This window comes from Arvicola amphibius, chromosome 6, assembly GCF_903992535.2.
Source record: "Arvicola amphibius chromosome 6, mArvAmp1.2, whole genome shotgun sequence".
NCBI classification, from domain to species: Eukaryota; Metazoa; Chordata; class Mammalia; order Rodentia; family Cricetidae; genus Arvicola; species Arvicola amphibius.
The window spans coordinates 127,149,586-127,165,872 of record NC_052052.2 but is presented as its reverse complement, the minus strand read 5'-3'; the positions used below and the strand labels follow the sequence as shown (position 1 = coordinate 127,165,872).

Below are 16,287 nucleotides of genomic sequence, written 5' to 3'. Positions count from 1 at the left end.
CCAGCTCTGCCTGGCTTTGGGCACAATCTGGTGGTATATATGGGAGGTGGAAAGTTGTCTGAAGACAGAGTTTGGCGAAGCAGCTTTCTTGAGTTGAGGATCACACTGTGGTGGATCTTCTCAGAGATGCAGCTCACTATGACATTACCAAGCTCTGGTAAGTAACCATTCATTATGTCCCTCTAATATATAGAGGCCAAGTGAGCATTAGTGTATATTTCTTCAAGGTTGTTTCTATGGTATATTTTCTTTGGTATGATCTATTCTGAAATTTTTGGAAAATTATATTTGATTATGCTTCATCTAGACACAAGTCAACACAGAGGTGAAAGACATCTCAATATTCTACTTGCTCAATTCATTTCATCTAAGAGTTTATCAACTAGAATCTTCATTGTGTTGTAGAAACAAGGCAGTTCTCAGTTATTTTTTATTGTCTTTAAAAACAGGAAGGTAAAATGGGACAGTGTTACTAGGATTTTAGCATCATTAATTATTGAAAACCTTACAATTCAAAAGTTGCCATTTAAAACATAAAGAAAATACAGCACAAAGATGATACAGAAAAATTATGCTATATTGAGAACACAGGACTAAATGAGTGGTCTGATTTCTTCGAGTACAAAATCAGGAAGTTGTAACTAGTTTGTGTGCCAAGGTTGGATATCTACTGAAATAAATCAAATGAGATAAACTAACAAATCACCTAACTCTTAAGTAATGTATACACAAAAAAAGAATTAGTTACAATAATAAAGTATTGTTTTTAAAAAATGAAAGACAACCATAAATTTTCCAGAATTTCAGATACATGCAGGTAATGACCTGCAGTCTCTGGCTCATGGTTAGATAAACTCCATGTATTTGTAAACTTGAGGAGCTCCTTTGGAGCAAATGCAAACTGTGAACTACCTTTCACATTTATAACTCTCTATTGGAGACATCTATCTATTTCTCTGTATTTTCCAAGTTGTAAAAGTGAATAGTCAGTTAAGATACATCAACCCAAATCACATAGCAGAGGCCATCGGGGCACATGCACAGCTTGTTTAACTGCCTGCTGCTTCGTTTGTATAGCTCATCTCATTGTCGTTTCTCTGACAGCCGCGATGTGCATGATGCTGCTAGTGTCAAGTCTGCTCCTTTGGGAGCATGCAGCCTCCAAACCAACTGGCGTTGTGTCCACTGAAGACCTGTATGATCGTGTGGTTGAACAGTCTCACACCACATATAACCTGGCTGCAGATATCTACCATGAATTTGTAAGTAATGTCCTTACTTCTGGATTCTAATCTACAAGGGCCTTCAAATAGATGACCAATAATTAAATTGGAATGACTGGTGTGTCCAATTACAAAACCACTTTTTCGGGTAACAGAAAGAATTGTGTAATGGGAAGAATGCGAAGTTTCATAAAATCTCAAAAAATGTAAAGAATTTAATGATATTTCAAGTTTTCCTGTACTAACTTTAGCAATAACAATGTTGAACTTCTTCTTTGGAAATTGGATTTCCTGGTCGTATTTCCAGGGGTTCTGTCTTCACGGGCATTCCTTACTTACTGATCTGAAGAAAACTAGTGCACGAGAAATGAAGGGAGTTAGTTGTGTAGAGAGAAAACAATCTAAAGAAAATTGAAACCATGTAAACAGTGAAAAACGAAATTGAAAAAAAATAGCTACACATAAGTTTGTAAATACAAGAATCACAGCTTATTGTTTCAGTAATGAGTGTCTTAGTAATATTGAAGGACTGCTGTAGAAAGAAAATGTGTTCTCTCTTCCTCAGGGATATTATTCATCTATTCAGGTTGTGCGATTGAAGAAATAGCAAAGCAAATTTTCATTTTACACTGAGTATATAGATTACATATCTCAACATTTATAGGAAATATATATTCCCATACTTATTTTTTGTACTAGTTTTTCTCATGCCCTTTATTTTTCTCTCATAAATTTTCAGATTCACACATTTATAAGAACCCATTAACTATTTTAATTCACTGATAGGTAGAATTAAGTAATTTGTATGATCTTAATAAATACCTTATGCAAGTACATCTTTCATATCATTAATATATAAACATTAAATATTTTGTGAATTCTTACTTCACTCTTTGCTGAATATTTCCTTAAAATATGCCTAGAATTTAATGATTTATTGCTGACTGTAACAACATGAGTGAATCCTACATTTAACATGAACTTTTTACGAAATTGATACTTGGGGATTCTTGTGTGCCGCACACCATGGCCCCTGTCTGCACTCTGTGTGCTAGAACCCAGTTTGAGAGCTTCGGGAAAGGGGCTGGAGGTTGAGAATAAACACGCAGAGACAGACCGACATACAGACCCTTAAACACTGATACCAAAAGCCCCTCTTTATTAACACCATGTAGGCTTAAATACACTGCAGTCAATGGCCAACAGGTGAAAATCCCATCCTCTAAACCTCAAAACTAGGCACAGCTTCTAGTAACTTCAATTAGAAGGTTCTAGGAGGGAAAAGCAGCTGAAGGCCAGGACTCATTAGTCCCAACACTTGAGAGCAAATTTATGAATGAACAATTCCTTTTTAAAAAATAAAAGACCAATTTTTGCAAACAAAAAACAAGATATTTTAAATATGTATAAACAATAACAATTCTATGACTCTCAGTCTAGTATAACTGATCCTTAAAGATGTAGGTATTTACAAGTTTTGGTCCATTTTAGTGTTTTCTTTCCGAACAACGTTATTAACAAGCACTACAAGGGAAGAGAATGGAGGGTACTCAGTTACTTTACTCATGTAAAGGAATAAAAGGTAAGCAGATGATGTTTCCATCATTCTAGTGTTCCACATTTTGCTCTTAAATATCAAAAATCTGCAGGTTATCAAACTATCACATTGGTTTTTTATTCAGTTCTGAATTCTCAAAGTTAAATTTTTAATTTCTTCCAGGATTCAAACTTTTTCAAGATTACTTGGTTTCCTAAGAGGATGCCCAGGCTATGCCACACAGCTTCCATCCACACTCCAGAGTCTCGTCAGGAAGTCAATGAAACAAAAGTACGTTTCTTCTCTGTATTTTACCAAAACAGTCCTGCTATACACAGGACTATATACTTGTGCTATATACTTGTGCTCTGTGTGATTACTAAGTCCGTAAGAGTTGTGATAATTTCAGACAGAATAGAGAGAGGAAGATGCCGTTGTCCAAGAAGAATCACATAATACTGTTGTAAATGTTAGCACTCGGTAAAATGCCTCCCAACTAACATGGTCCCAGAGTTATAATTGTCCACATAGGAAATTATTTTTACCAGCACCTTCTGCTTATCCCTGGAAAGTTTTTATCTGAATTGGACAAACATTTCTAATATATTCATATAAATGTGGAGTAAATAAAATCCCCCTATGTTTGTGATATAAACCTAAAGAATCTTCCCATTGCATCATGTGACTAAATGAGCAGAGTGTCCATTCTTCTTAAGTTCCTAAACTATCCTGGACCTTTTTCTCCTCCGTTCTTCTTTCCACAGTCCTGGCTCACTGCTCTGCTTTCTCTTCTGTCTGAAATTAGGCTGTGTAAGAGACTTCCTTGTCGTCTAAAGGTGCTTCTCTGGATGGCTTCTCTTTTGATGAGGTTTACATGACTCTGAATATCTAATGTATATGTGTCTGATCTCTTCATTTAGACTACGTGTCGTAAACATCAGTTTTATCTATGTAATATTAACGATGTATATCCTTCTCACACATATAATCTATTCTCCAGTCATGAATTTATTCCCAATGCAAGAAATTTTACAGAAGATATTCTTTGGAATAACATGTGGTTATAATAAAGAAATTAACTGAAGAAAACAATTATACTTGTACATATTATTTCCTAAACAACATAAATAGCATACTGTTGATACAGAAATATTTAATATAGACAGTCTTTGATAATAGAACTTTTAAGAAGACAACAAACAGAGGCTCCAAACAGTATACAGAATCCATTTTCCTTGAATATAAGAATTTACACTACACTTCTTTTATGCCATGCAGTTATTCTTAATCATTATTGCCTGATGCTCCTAGCAATATGTTGGTGATCAATACTTATCTGTCCGTTTCAATCATAAGCTTACTTTTCTCTGAAATTCTACTTGAGCTTTTCTCTAGTCTTTATTTTCATACTCGTACAAACGTCAAAGTCAACAACTAGGAAAAGAATTTATTTTGTATGATTGTGTCTTTGACCTAAGAATTGCCAGGTTACAACTGCATTCTGATTTCTACTGATGCCTGTAATTAAAGTAATTCTTTGAAATAAATTATCTTTTAAACATGTCAATAAATTGGCAACTTCTTTAGTGGCAAGAGCTCTAGGATCATGCAGATAAATGAGAAATAGGATTTTGAAAACCATTTTGTCTGCAGTCATCTGTTTTAATATTCCATTGTGATATAAAATATTAAGTAAGTACATGAGAAACTAATTTTGTTCAGTATGTAGAAATTAATTGAAGCACTAACTCCTAACATTGTTGGCACCTATGTTACATGAGTCATGTCTTTGGACACCTACTAAGCTATGGAAACCTGGTTTTCTCACAGACAGGTTAAGCCATCAAAGAGAACAGTTCTAACAAGTAAGACAAATGGTTGAATGTTGAGGAAACACAAAATATGATCATTTGAAATATCCAAATTTATTAAAATCCAATTAGTTTTATTTAACCACGTGGAATTCAGTAGTTCTCATTTTATATTTATCCAATGTTTATATATTATGAAATAATTAATATAACATTAGTAATAAAAATGCACTGTAGATTGTCTCCCTTGTTAAAAAAATCACATAAGAATCTATCTACCCATCTGTAGGTTACCTAGTTTAATATGATGTTCAATAATGTTTGCTTAGACTGAAGACCTTCTGAAATCAATCATCAACATTACTAATGCCTGGGAAGAGCCTCTGAAACATCTGGTGTCAGCAGTGACCTCTCTTCCAAAACCTTCTGATAATATGCTGAAAACAGCCAATGCTGTGAAGGACAGAAATCTTGTACTTCTGGAGGGACTTAAGACCATACTCAATAGGGTAAGCTGTTTCTACATGGTATGTTTGTTTACCCTATTTATAAAATTCATGCATTGTGTCATTCAGGGGAGCTGGGAGGACCTTGGACTTAACATAGTGAAGGGAACCCTGATGGCTCTTTGGCTTGGAGAGGGAGAGAGTGGGGGTATGAGTGGAAGGGAGGGGAGGGAAAGGGGAGGAGGAGGGGAGGAGATGGAAATTTTTAATAAAAAAATGAGAAAAAAAATCAAAATGTAAAAATAATATTCTAAAAAAAGGTTTTTGAGACATCCTAAATACAAGGTTACTTAATAAGTCAATAGAAGAGTGATCTTTGTAGAAAATAGTAGTGTGCCTCATATTAATTTTGACAGTAACTTTCTTGAATAGTAAATATTCCAGTCTAATTCAGAAGATCTTACACCTGTCACAACCTAGATATCCTGCACCATAATACATTAAATGAAATATACTGCTCATGTGCAGGGATCCAATATAGTACACAAATGCAGAATGGATTTACCTGTAAAGAATAAAAGGACCAAGACACTCTACGAGAACTAATATGGTATGGAGGGCACATCATGGAAAGTACAGAGAGCATGTAAAACCCCCCAAAGTGGAAGAACTGATGCTAGCCTTTAATTGTTGTTTAGTTAATCCCATGTTCACAGCCAAACAGTACCTTGCTGGTTCACTATTTGTCCACTTGTGTGTGGATGTATCTCATCTGAGATCAGGGGAGTGTCAGAAAATACGTATGCCTGACTCCAATTATCCTTAGGTGTCTAATGCTTTTAACCTAATTTCTAGCATTTCTCACTATTAATGTACAGTCTCCTGTGTTCTACCGGAGTTAATTAAATATTTATGAGAAAGGTGCACTGGGACATACATAATGTCTGTAAGTGCTATTCTTCCATGTGTGAGGACCTGAATCTAGTTTCAGAATTTGTTTAAAATGTGTAATGTGGTATCTTCACTTTGTAGCCCTCAGACTAGGGAATTAGATCTAAGGCGGTCTGCCATGAATTGCAGGTAAAAGAGCAGCTCTCTCAAAAATCAATGTAGATATTACTGGAGGAATTTTACCCAAAATGGATCACTGACATCCAAATCATATGTATGTATTTCACACACACACAGACATACACACACACACACACACACACACACACACACACACACACACACACACACACACACACACACACCATATAGATACCAAAAGGAATAAAGGATAATGTTAATAATACCTGTCCATTTAAATTTTAGACTCAGACTGTATATGAAGAAATTGACTCGCCTGTCTGGTCTGGACTGTCAGACTTAAAGTCAGCTGATGAAGACACTCAACTTTTTGCCTTTTATAGCCTGGTCCGCTGCCTGAGACGGGATACTCATAAGATTGACACTTTTCTCAAGGTCTTGAGGTGCCGAGTTGTCTTTAATAACGAGTGTTTGTTTTAACAATGAGTGCTAAATGCACATCCCTGCAATGTCCTGCTGAGAGAGTCCTTGTTGAACCAGAATTTTGATTTTTTTCTTCTCAGTTCATGCATGACTACAGTAGATTTCTTCTTATAAAATAAAATAAAATTATTTTTAAACAAAAGATTAAGTGTGAAATTTTAAGAAAGTCTCCTGTTTCCATCTAATATAATATAGCTCCATGTTTTTGTGATGTGCATATAAAAATATGAAGTTTGACAAGCATGTAAGACAACATAAAACTTTTTTAAGTTCACAGTGAATGAACAGTGAATGAACAGAGGTCATCTAAAATCAAAGCAAGAGATTGTTGCTACTCCTAAGATCCTATGTATCAAAGGAATAGATATCTGAGGTAATTTATAAAAGAAAACTATTCTGTGAGCAAATTTTTAGTCCAATAACAAGCAATACAGGTTCAATAATGTTGGACTATCCATGAGTACCATGAATTCAAATGTTCAAAAATATAATAGGAAAGAAGTATGAAACAGATCTATATTTCTCTAGTGCCTTCCTGCCCCTTGATCATCCTTTGGATCATCTTAGGAAAAAATCAGAATTTTCCTCTTCTGTAGCTCATGATCTAAGACAATTTTAATACTTTAAAAGTAGAAAATAGAAAACAAAGAAATATTTTCCACATATGTAGACACAGTGCAGCAGACCAGTGGATATGGTAGCATGTCTCTCAGTGGTGACATTCTAATTGAATTCTCAAGTTTTCAGACAAAATTAAGAGGAAGTATAAGTGATATACAAAATCAGCAAAGGAAAAGCAGAAGGGATATTTGAGAAGAATTAGCAGTTACTCACTTTGACACCAGCATTCTACTGCTTCTAGGGTATTCAACTTATAAGTTACATTTAAATGAATTATGCTAGTACAGGAAGAATAGCAGATATCAATTAAAACAGAAAAAAATTATTTGAATAATATTGATCTCATAAATTAATAAATCACATGATGAACACTAGAGGTACATCTTGAGAAGAAAGGAATTTGCTTTTTAAAGATTTTTCTGAAATTATGAATGTTATATGAATAAACAACTGTTATACTAAGATCAGTATAATACTTGATGTACTCTAAAAATCCTAACACAATTCTTCACATACCTAAATACAAACAATATTCAACTTCATATGGAAAAACAAAAAGTTTGAGGAAAGCTAAAACAATTCTGTACAATAAATGAGCTTCTGGAGCTATCATCATCCTTGAGTTCAAGATCTATTTTAGAACTATAGTAATAAAAATAGTTTAGTATTCGCACAAAACATTATGAACTGTCTCTTTGGAACTTATTCCCTATACTGGAATGCCTAAGAAGAACAATACTTAACCTCATATGGAAAAACAATAATGTCGAGAACAGTTAAACAATCCTGTACAATAAAGGAAGTTCTAGAGATACTACCATCCTTGACTTCAAGCTCTATACGGTTTGGTAAGACTGCCATTTTTAATTTGCTCGTCTTATCAATCCATGAGCATGAGGGATCTTTCCATTTTCTGATATCTTCCCCCAGTATCTTTTTTTCAAAGTCTTAAAATTCTTGTCATATAATTCTTTCACTTGTTGGTTAAAGAGTTACTCCAAGATAGTTTATATTATTGTGCATATTGTATAGGGTGTTATTTCTCTGATTTCTTTCTCAGCGCTTTTATCATTTGTGTATAGGAAGGATACTGATTTTTTTTTTTTAGTTAATCTTATAACCAGCCATATTACTGAAACTATTTATTAGCTGCAGGAGTTCTTTGTAGAATTTTTTGGGTCCCTTATGTATATTATCATATCATCTACAAATAGCAAAAGTTTGACTTCTTCCTTTACAATTTGTATCCCCTTAATCTACTTTGTTGTCATATTGCTCTAGCTAGAACCTTGAGTACTATATTGAATATATATGAAGAGAGTACACAGCTTTGTCTCCTCCCTGATTTTAGTGGATTTACTTTGTGTTTCTTTCTGTTTAGTTTGATGTTGATTGTCAACTTTCTGTGTATTGCCTTCATTATGTTTATGTATGTTACTTGTTTCCATGGTATCTCCAACATTTCAAATCTGCCAAAGGTTTTTCAGCATCTCAAGATCATGTGTTTTTTTCTTTCATTTTGTTTTTATGGTGGATTTTTTTGACAGAATTTTCTATATTGAATCATTCCTGCATCTCTGGGACAAAGCCTACTTAGTCATGGTTGATGATTTTTTTATGTGTTCTTGGATTCAGTTTGTCAGTATTTTACTGAGCATTTTTTGCATCAGTGTTCATGAGGAAGATTGATATGAAATTCTCTTTCTTTGTTGTATCTTGATTTGAGTATCCATGTAATCGTGGCCTTATAAAAAAGAATCTGTCAATATTTCTTCTGTTTCTATTATACATAATAATTTGAGGGATAATGATATTAGCTCTTCTGTTTCACCTAGGGCCATCTCAGCAGCATGGTGAAGGGATGTGTGTGCACTGAACAGTTATTCTTTTCCCCCATTTTTAATCATATTATTTTATAACTTAAAATAAATTAGCGAAATTTTTAAATTTGAATATATTTCAATCACATTGCCCCTGCTACAAGTCCTTTGAGATCCTCTTCTCCTTAGCTACCCAACTTCAATTTATTTCTCAAAATACAAACAGAAACCATATACAACAACAAAGCCCTCTCAAACCAAGAAACAAAAATAAATCAACCCTAAGGGGGAAAAACCCACCAAAAGGTAACGAAATAAACGCACACATATAAAAAAGAAAACAAAACTTTGAGCTGGGCAGTGGTGGCACACGCCTTTCATCAGCAACTTGGGAGGCAGAGGCAAGAGGACCTCTGTGAGTTCAAGGCCAGTCTGGTTAACAAATGCTAGGTCCAGGACAGGCCCCAGAGCTACAGAGAAATCCTGTCTTGAAAAAAAAAAAAAAAAAAAAAAAAAAGCTTTAGAGTTAATTTTATATCATTCTATCACTCAACTACTCCTGAATAAAGACCTGCTCTGCAGTGCTCGATATATTCAGTGTCACTCCATTGGAGAAAACTGATTGCCCTCTCCCTAAAGGTATAAGTGATAGTTCCGTTAATAGTCTTTATTGTGGTGGCAGGGTTTCATTTATTTATTCATTCAGGTTTTGGAATATAACAAAATAAAATATAGTAAGACAAAAACAAAAGCTATCACATTGAATTTGGACAAGACAGACCAATGAAAGGAAAAGAGCCCAAGAGAGGGCAACAGGATCAGAGACCCACTCATTCCCTGGAGCCCCATAAGAACAATACAATGGAATCTACAATGTAAATGGAGAGGATCTGGTGCAGACATACAAGCCCTGTGCATGCTGCCTCAGTCTCTGTGAGCTCATGTGAGCTTTTCTCACAGTAACTTAAAGAGCCTTGCTTTCTGAGGGTTCTCTATCCCCTGTGGTTCTCATACTCTTTTGCTTCCTCTAATGCAGGATTCCCTGAATTCTGAGGGGAGGGATTTGACAAAACATCCCATTTAGGGCTGAGTTCTTTAAAGACTCCGAGGCTCTGCATAATACTTGGCTGTAGATCTTTGGAATTTTTTTCTCATTTGGTACAGGAGGAAGAAGTTTCTCTGATTAATAGTTCTCCTTAAAGATGACCCGGTTCTTCAGGATCTTGAGGTAACTTTCAACCTTTTGTGTGTCTCTTTTCAGGCAACGGTAGAGGTTATACATAACAAAAAGGTGAGTGTCTTCATCAGACGACTGAAGTTCTCTCAGTCCTGACCAGTGAGGAGGATAATTTTCGACAGCTCCAGGCTGGGTCTACACAACAAATGGATAGATAACATTAACATTATAAGGATTTATGTCTCCTCCCACTTTATGTGTATATGAGTGCATAGATGTGTACGTGTACAGGTGTATTTGCAAATGGATTTGCTGGTCAGTAGTCAGTCTTCAGTAAATATCCTCCGATGAGATCGCTTCTTTTTACTTTATTCAGAATCCACTTTAGATCTCAGTAGGTCTTCCTCCCTAAAGCTGCCCTTATATGGAGAAAATACTACACCCCTTTTTGACAAGAATAAGGAGATTAAATCAGGTCCTAAAACATAGAAAAATATTTAAAGACATGAGATATATCCTCAGGCCCAGAAGACAGTTCTTCTAAATTTTAAATTGTTTAGTAGAAAATAGAGGTGTGTAAACTAGTTATAAACCATGAATTTTCAGACACATGGGCCAAGTACCATAAAGTCATTAATAATCTAAGCATACAAAATATGAATGTACATATTTTGGGCATGATGTTGATCCCAGATGAAATATATCAGTATACAAGTAGGCAGATGGAAAGCCCCAAAGATGTACTTGGCTCCACACAGAGATTTGAATTATAGAAAAATGGACAAACTAGTGTGAATTCTTTCAATTCAAGGAATATTACATATCCTTAATACTTTCCTTGATGTGTCTTTCATAATTCCTGATTTTAGCAGAGTGTTCTAATCTTTTAACTTTCAACTAAATATATTCTTTGTACTATGCATTTTCTGAATCCTTAGACATGATAAGCTTATTTCATTCAGTGTTTTAAGATGCAGTCCAGGAAAACCGGGAAACGGTAAGAAGACCGCCTACATTAAGTAGGGCTGTCCACAACACCCCAAAAGCTACTTTCCAAATTACTATGAAGAACATTGGCTTTTGGTTGTTGGTGTTAGAACCACTTGTTCATGCAGTTTTCAATAAATACCTCAGGTGTTAGATTTACAAGTTGTCCCTTACTCGCTCAATTGTCAACAAATGTGATACAAAAATTTCTGTCTTGCAAATGAATTATTTAAAAATTCTCCTCATTGTACAAAACGCCACTTTCATAAATAACATAAACAAAGAAATGTGAAAAGACAACTAACCCTGCTCAGTAGGATCTCAAGTCCATCCAAAAGTTCTATAATTCCATTCTTCACACCATTGATTCTCTGCAGCATTTCATTAGCGTCTGTTGGGAGAGCAGCCGTGGCAAGTATCAGGTGAATCAGAGGATAGTCCCAGGCACGGGAAATTGCCATGACTGCTTTCAGAAGGTCTTCAGTCTAGGGAGGCATGATAAAGACCACTTTAAATGAAGTGACATTCAAGAGGGTAGATATCTGTTGATTTTACACAAAGATGGTAAATTATAATATATTTCTTATTAATACATATTTTTCATAGTATCTACACATTGTAGCATTATAAAATTTTAGCTACTGTACTATAGTTTGCTAAATAAAATTAGATCTGAACAATTTTCTTTTATACTGACAGGTCAAAATAATTGCTTTTTTACTTTCCGTCTCTATTCAACCGTTTGTCTTTGTAGTGGCTTGACAGAAAATGGCCCCCAAAGAAAAAGTGTGACTTTGTTGGAGTAGGTGTGGTCTTGTTAGAGGAAGTGCGTCACTGTGGGGGTGGGCTTTGAGGTGTCATATATGCTCAAATTCTGCCCAATGAGACAGTTCACTGCTTTTAGCCTTCGTATCAAGATTCAAGGACACAACACCAGCACCACCATGTCTGCCTGAATGCTATCTTATCCCCCACCCCAAAGATGATAATGCATTAAACCTCTGTAGCAAGTTACCACAATTAAATGTTTTCCTTTATAAGAGTTTCTGTGGTCATGGTGTTCCTGCACAGCAATAGAAACCCTAATAAAATATGTTCTTTTGTATTACTAACCCTCTCTGTGAAAAATCTAGGCTTTCTGGGACTCAGTAAGTAACTTAAGATCTTTGTTTTAGATAAAATATATAACAACACTCTCAGGTGAAAGTGATCCAAATAATTTCCACACTAACAAATCAAACTGATCTCTCATATATCACTCTGGGCTTTTGTATTATGGTAGATTATTAAAACAATGGCATATTGATGGAAACATAGCTTTCAAAACCATATTTTTCTACATCTGTGTGACTCCCCATTATATGAGTACACAGTAAATTAAAACAAACCCTGCTTCACATGGAGAGTGAGAAGGAAAAGGTCCTAACACAGAATTATGTGTTTGTACAGACCTCATCAAACAGGGACCATCCTGTGACACAAGATAACAAGAAGAAGAGGAGGCTCTTTTACAGCCTCTTTCCTCTAATGACAAGAAGAAGGCAGAACAGTCAGGGAAGACTGCACATAATGAAGAAACTGAAGTGGGACCAAGAAAGTCTTAGAAACTGAAGTAGCATGCTCCTAGAGGAGGGGCCTGTAGCATTAGAACATAAAACTACTGTATCTGCATTTCTTGCACATGTTTGTGAGTGTATACCCAATTCATATCAAAGCTTCCCAGAGAGTAATAAGAGCAACCCCACCATGACGATGCTAGAAATTGTCCTGGGACCTTCTGAATTTGCTATTATGTAAGTTGACATTGGCCTGGTAGGTAAGTTATCAACTGTGAGATGTGTGAATTGTTTGCTAACTGTTGCTTCCTCTTCCATGCTATGGATCAGAGCTAACCCATATTTGGCCCCTGTAACCACGTACAGAGCAACTAAACTCTCTGCTCAGTTTTATTTGTTTCAGTGAAAACCAAGAAAAAACAAAAAAAAACCTACTTTTGTTTCACGGATTTGCTTAAAATTCCGTGGAGTCCTGATGGATGCAGTGTGGCACTCGATGGGCACCTTGTCATTTAACCAACTTGCTTTAGCAAACTTTATATTCTGAAAGAAATGATATGATTCAGTGTATTGCATTTCAGAATTGAATGAAAATATATATGACCATAGCATCAATATCCTTGATAGAACTTATTTAAAAAAAAACAACTGAAAACCTCATAAAAATTAAAACACAGTAATAAAGAAAATATGTTTGCTCATTTTTCCCCTTTAGATATCCAATCTAGTTTACTGACCTTCCAACCTCTAACTCTTCTTTGATATTCTCTTATTTATTCCTTAAAATGTTATTGTTGGAAGAACAGGCACCAAAAACCTTACAAACTCCAAATCAAAAACTTACAGTGTTAAGTATGGCTTTCCCTAGCATTTGAACTGTGTTATAAAATAGTAAATTTTGCAAATTTATAAATATCTTGTTTATTCATTGACTCAATTGATGTTCTTCCTTTAATTCATAATTACAAGATTTATCTTTGTACTAAAATTCTGCCATGTCTTTATAATTGTATAATACCATATCAGTGGTGAAAGTAGAATGAAGTAATGTTGATTTAATCAAAATATTTTTTAAAAATTAGCCTTATTTTAAGAATATACTTAGCAAAAAGTGAAGGAAAATGCACAAAATATTTAAAGTTTATATAATAGCCAGTTGTGAATTATATTTCCTCGGGTATTTATTTTCTAAAAACTTTTTTAAATACTAACCATCAGAAAATTTGGAGAAGGTTAATGGGTTTCTGGGGATGCCATGCAGTTGAAAGATTGTGAGAGACAATCAGAGAAGGAAAAGAGTTAAAGGAGTTTTCACCAATGAGTGCAAAACACAATGGGACTGTATACTCTCTTCAGCTCTAAAGACCAATTCTCCCAGCTCTTTATCTTGTATTTTCCTTCCTGACAGAACCCAGAAGTCATGTGTCATCATTAAGAAGGGAGGACATATTTCCCTTCTACACAAGCTCTCTTTTGCAAACAGATGCTACACACTGGAAATATTAAACAATATTTCTTCACATTTTGGAGCTTCTGAGCAGTTGGGTATCACCCCTCAATTACATGGTTATATTATTTAGCTTTTATTCCGTGCACTGAATTCACTGCAGTGTACTCATCCTACACTGAATATCTGCAGAGGAGTGAGTTAAGAATTTCCATTGAGAGTGGAGCCCTCCATGAAAGACCAAGAAATCACAGTTCTATCCTGTGATTCTTTTGGGATCTGATGTTAAAATGGAAGTTCAAATTATGTTATTATTTTTTAAATCTGTTATTTAGAAAATTGAAAAATCATTTCATTCTTAAAAACATTTGAGATTTTATATAACCTCCCAGGTTCTACAATTCACATTTTATTATTTGCTTCTTTCTATTACCTATAAAATTTTGTCACATCAATGTCAGATAGTGATGATTTCTGATTTAATTAGTAGCAATTTCTGCAGGCCCCATTAGAGAAAAAGACAAGAAGCAACTGAGGAACTTACAAATTCGTGGTATATGTCTGCAGAAATGTCATAGTTGGTATGAGACCGTTCAACCACATGATCATACAGGTCTTTAATGGACAAGATATCTGGTGTGGAAGACACATTCTCCCAAAGGAGCAGATTTGCCAACAGCAGCAACAGACACATCACCGCTTTAAGAGAAATGAAATGAGAGAATCTATTCAATAGAGTCTTCAACAGTTAAATTGTCTGGAAATGTCTGTTCTGTAGGATTGCTGCTACATGATTTGGTTTGATATAGTTGAAGAGGGAATATTCTTTTTGAACTGGGCCAATATGGGGAAATAAATATATTTCTCTGACACACAGCTTAGAACCAGAGAAATCATTCCACAGTTAGGGCTTGCAAGGTGAACTTCTCAAATATGCAAATATATGGAGTTTTAATTAACCCTAAGTCAGGTCTTCAAGTCATTTTTGGCACTTGTCTGAAAGTCTTAGGGTTTTATGTTCACTTTCCGTTTCAGGAAACAAACTTGACATCTCCAACTAACCCATTTTCTTGTAAATACCCCTTAAATCTTAAGATTGTTAGCTCAAGAGCGCTTTTCTTTTTTTCACGTCCTTTAACATGTTCTAAATTGGTAAAAACACAAACCTGCTATTATCAGCGACATTAGGCTTCATAAATGAATGTTTATTCAGATTGATGTATTAAGTGAGCAAATAAATATCTAAACCCTGCTAATCAAACTTAATTACAACTTCCTCTTTCTGTACCTAAAATAATTAGATCATTGAATCTTGTATTCTTCATAATGAACGTTTTCACTGTAACGCAAATTGGTCATTTGAGTTGTGTTATTCCTTCTTCTTGAAGGAGAGCATGCAATGGAAAATGTTTACTACAAGATACTCCTTGGATATCAGTACTACTGTCCCACCTTAACTATCAATATTGTCTATCAGTATAATGCAAAATGAAAACCACTGATCTCACACTTGACTGAGTGATTACACCCTAAAACATTCTCTACTTTCTGTTGCCTTATCTCCAGGTGAGGCATAATCAAACACTGGTTCTTAAAAGAGCAAACCTGATCACACCATAGAAAATATACTGCTCAGTGATGACAACTTACGTTGGAGAAGTTATGGGGTAAAGGTAACACTCCTGCATTGCTGGTAGGAGTGCAAGCTTGTGTAGCCCCTTTGGATATTAGTATGGCAATATCTCAGAAAATTAGGAAACAGCCTTCCTCAAGACCCAGCAATACCACTTTTGGGTATATACTCAATGGATGCTTAATTGTATCACAAGGACATGTGCTCAACTATGTTCATAGCAGCACTGTTTGTCATAGCCTAAACCTGGAAACAACCTAAAGCTCCTTGACCGAAGAGTGAATGAGGAAAATGTGGTACATGTATACAATGGAGTACTAGACAACAGAAAACAAAAGTAATGGCATCTTGAAATTTTCAGGCAAATTGGTGGAGCTAGAAAACATCATAAACTGAGTAAAGTAACCCAAACCAGAAAGACAATTATCAGATGTACTCACCCATAAGTGATTATAAACATAAAGCAAAAAAAAAAAATCAGCCTACAAATTACAATCCCAGAAAACCTACACAA

General features: G+C 35.0%; 2 protein-coding genes across 2 annotated transcripts; one reads left to right on the top strand and one right to left on the bottom strand.

Annotated features, from left to right (window-relative positions):
* The first annotated feature begins 126 nt into the window (after nucleotides 1–126).
* Nucleotides 127–6,529, top strand: LOC119817105 (prolactin-3D4-like). The gene is made up of 5 exons (XM_038334300.1): nucleotides 127–157; nucleotides 1,105–1,262; nucleotides 2,944–3,051; nucleotides 4,901–5,080; nucleotides 6,335–6,529. Exons 1-5 carry the CDS (start codon nucleotides 127–129, stop codon nucleotides 6,527–6,529), a joined length of 672 nt encoding a protein of 223 aa, XP_038190228.1.
* A 3,627-nt stretch (nucleotides 6,530–10,156) lies between these two features.
* Nucleotides 10,157–14,834, bottom strand: LOC119817104 (prolactin-3D4-like). Its single transcript, XM_038334299.1, has 4 exons — nucleotides 14,685–14,834; nucleotides 13,129–13,236; nucleotides 11,443–11,622; nucleotides 10,157–10,345 (listed from the first exon to the last, which is right to left on the bottom strand). The coding sequence occupies exons 1-4, from the start codon at nucleotides 14,832–14,834 to the stop codon at nucleotides 10,157–10,159; spliced, it is 627 nt and encodes a 208-aa protein (XP_038190227.1).
* Between the last annotated feature and the right edge of the window lie 1,453 nt (nucleotides 14,835–16,287).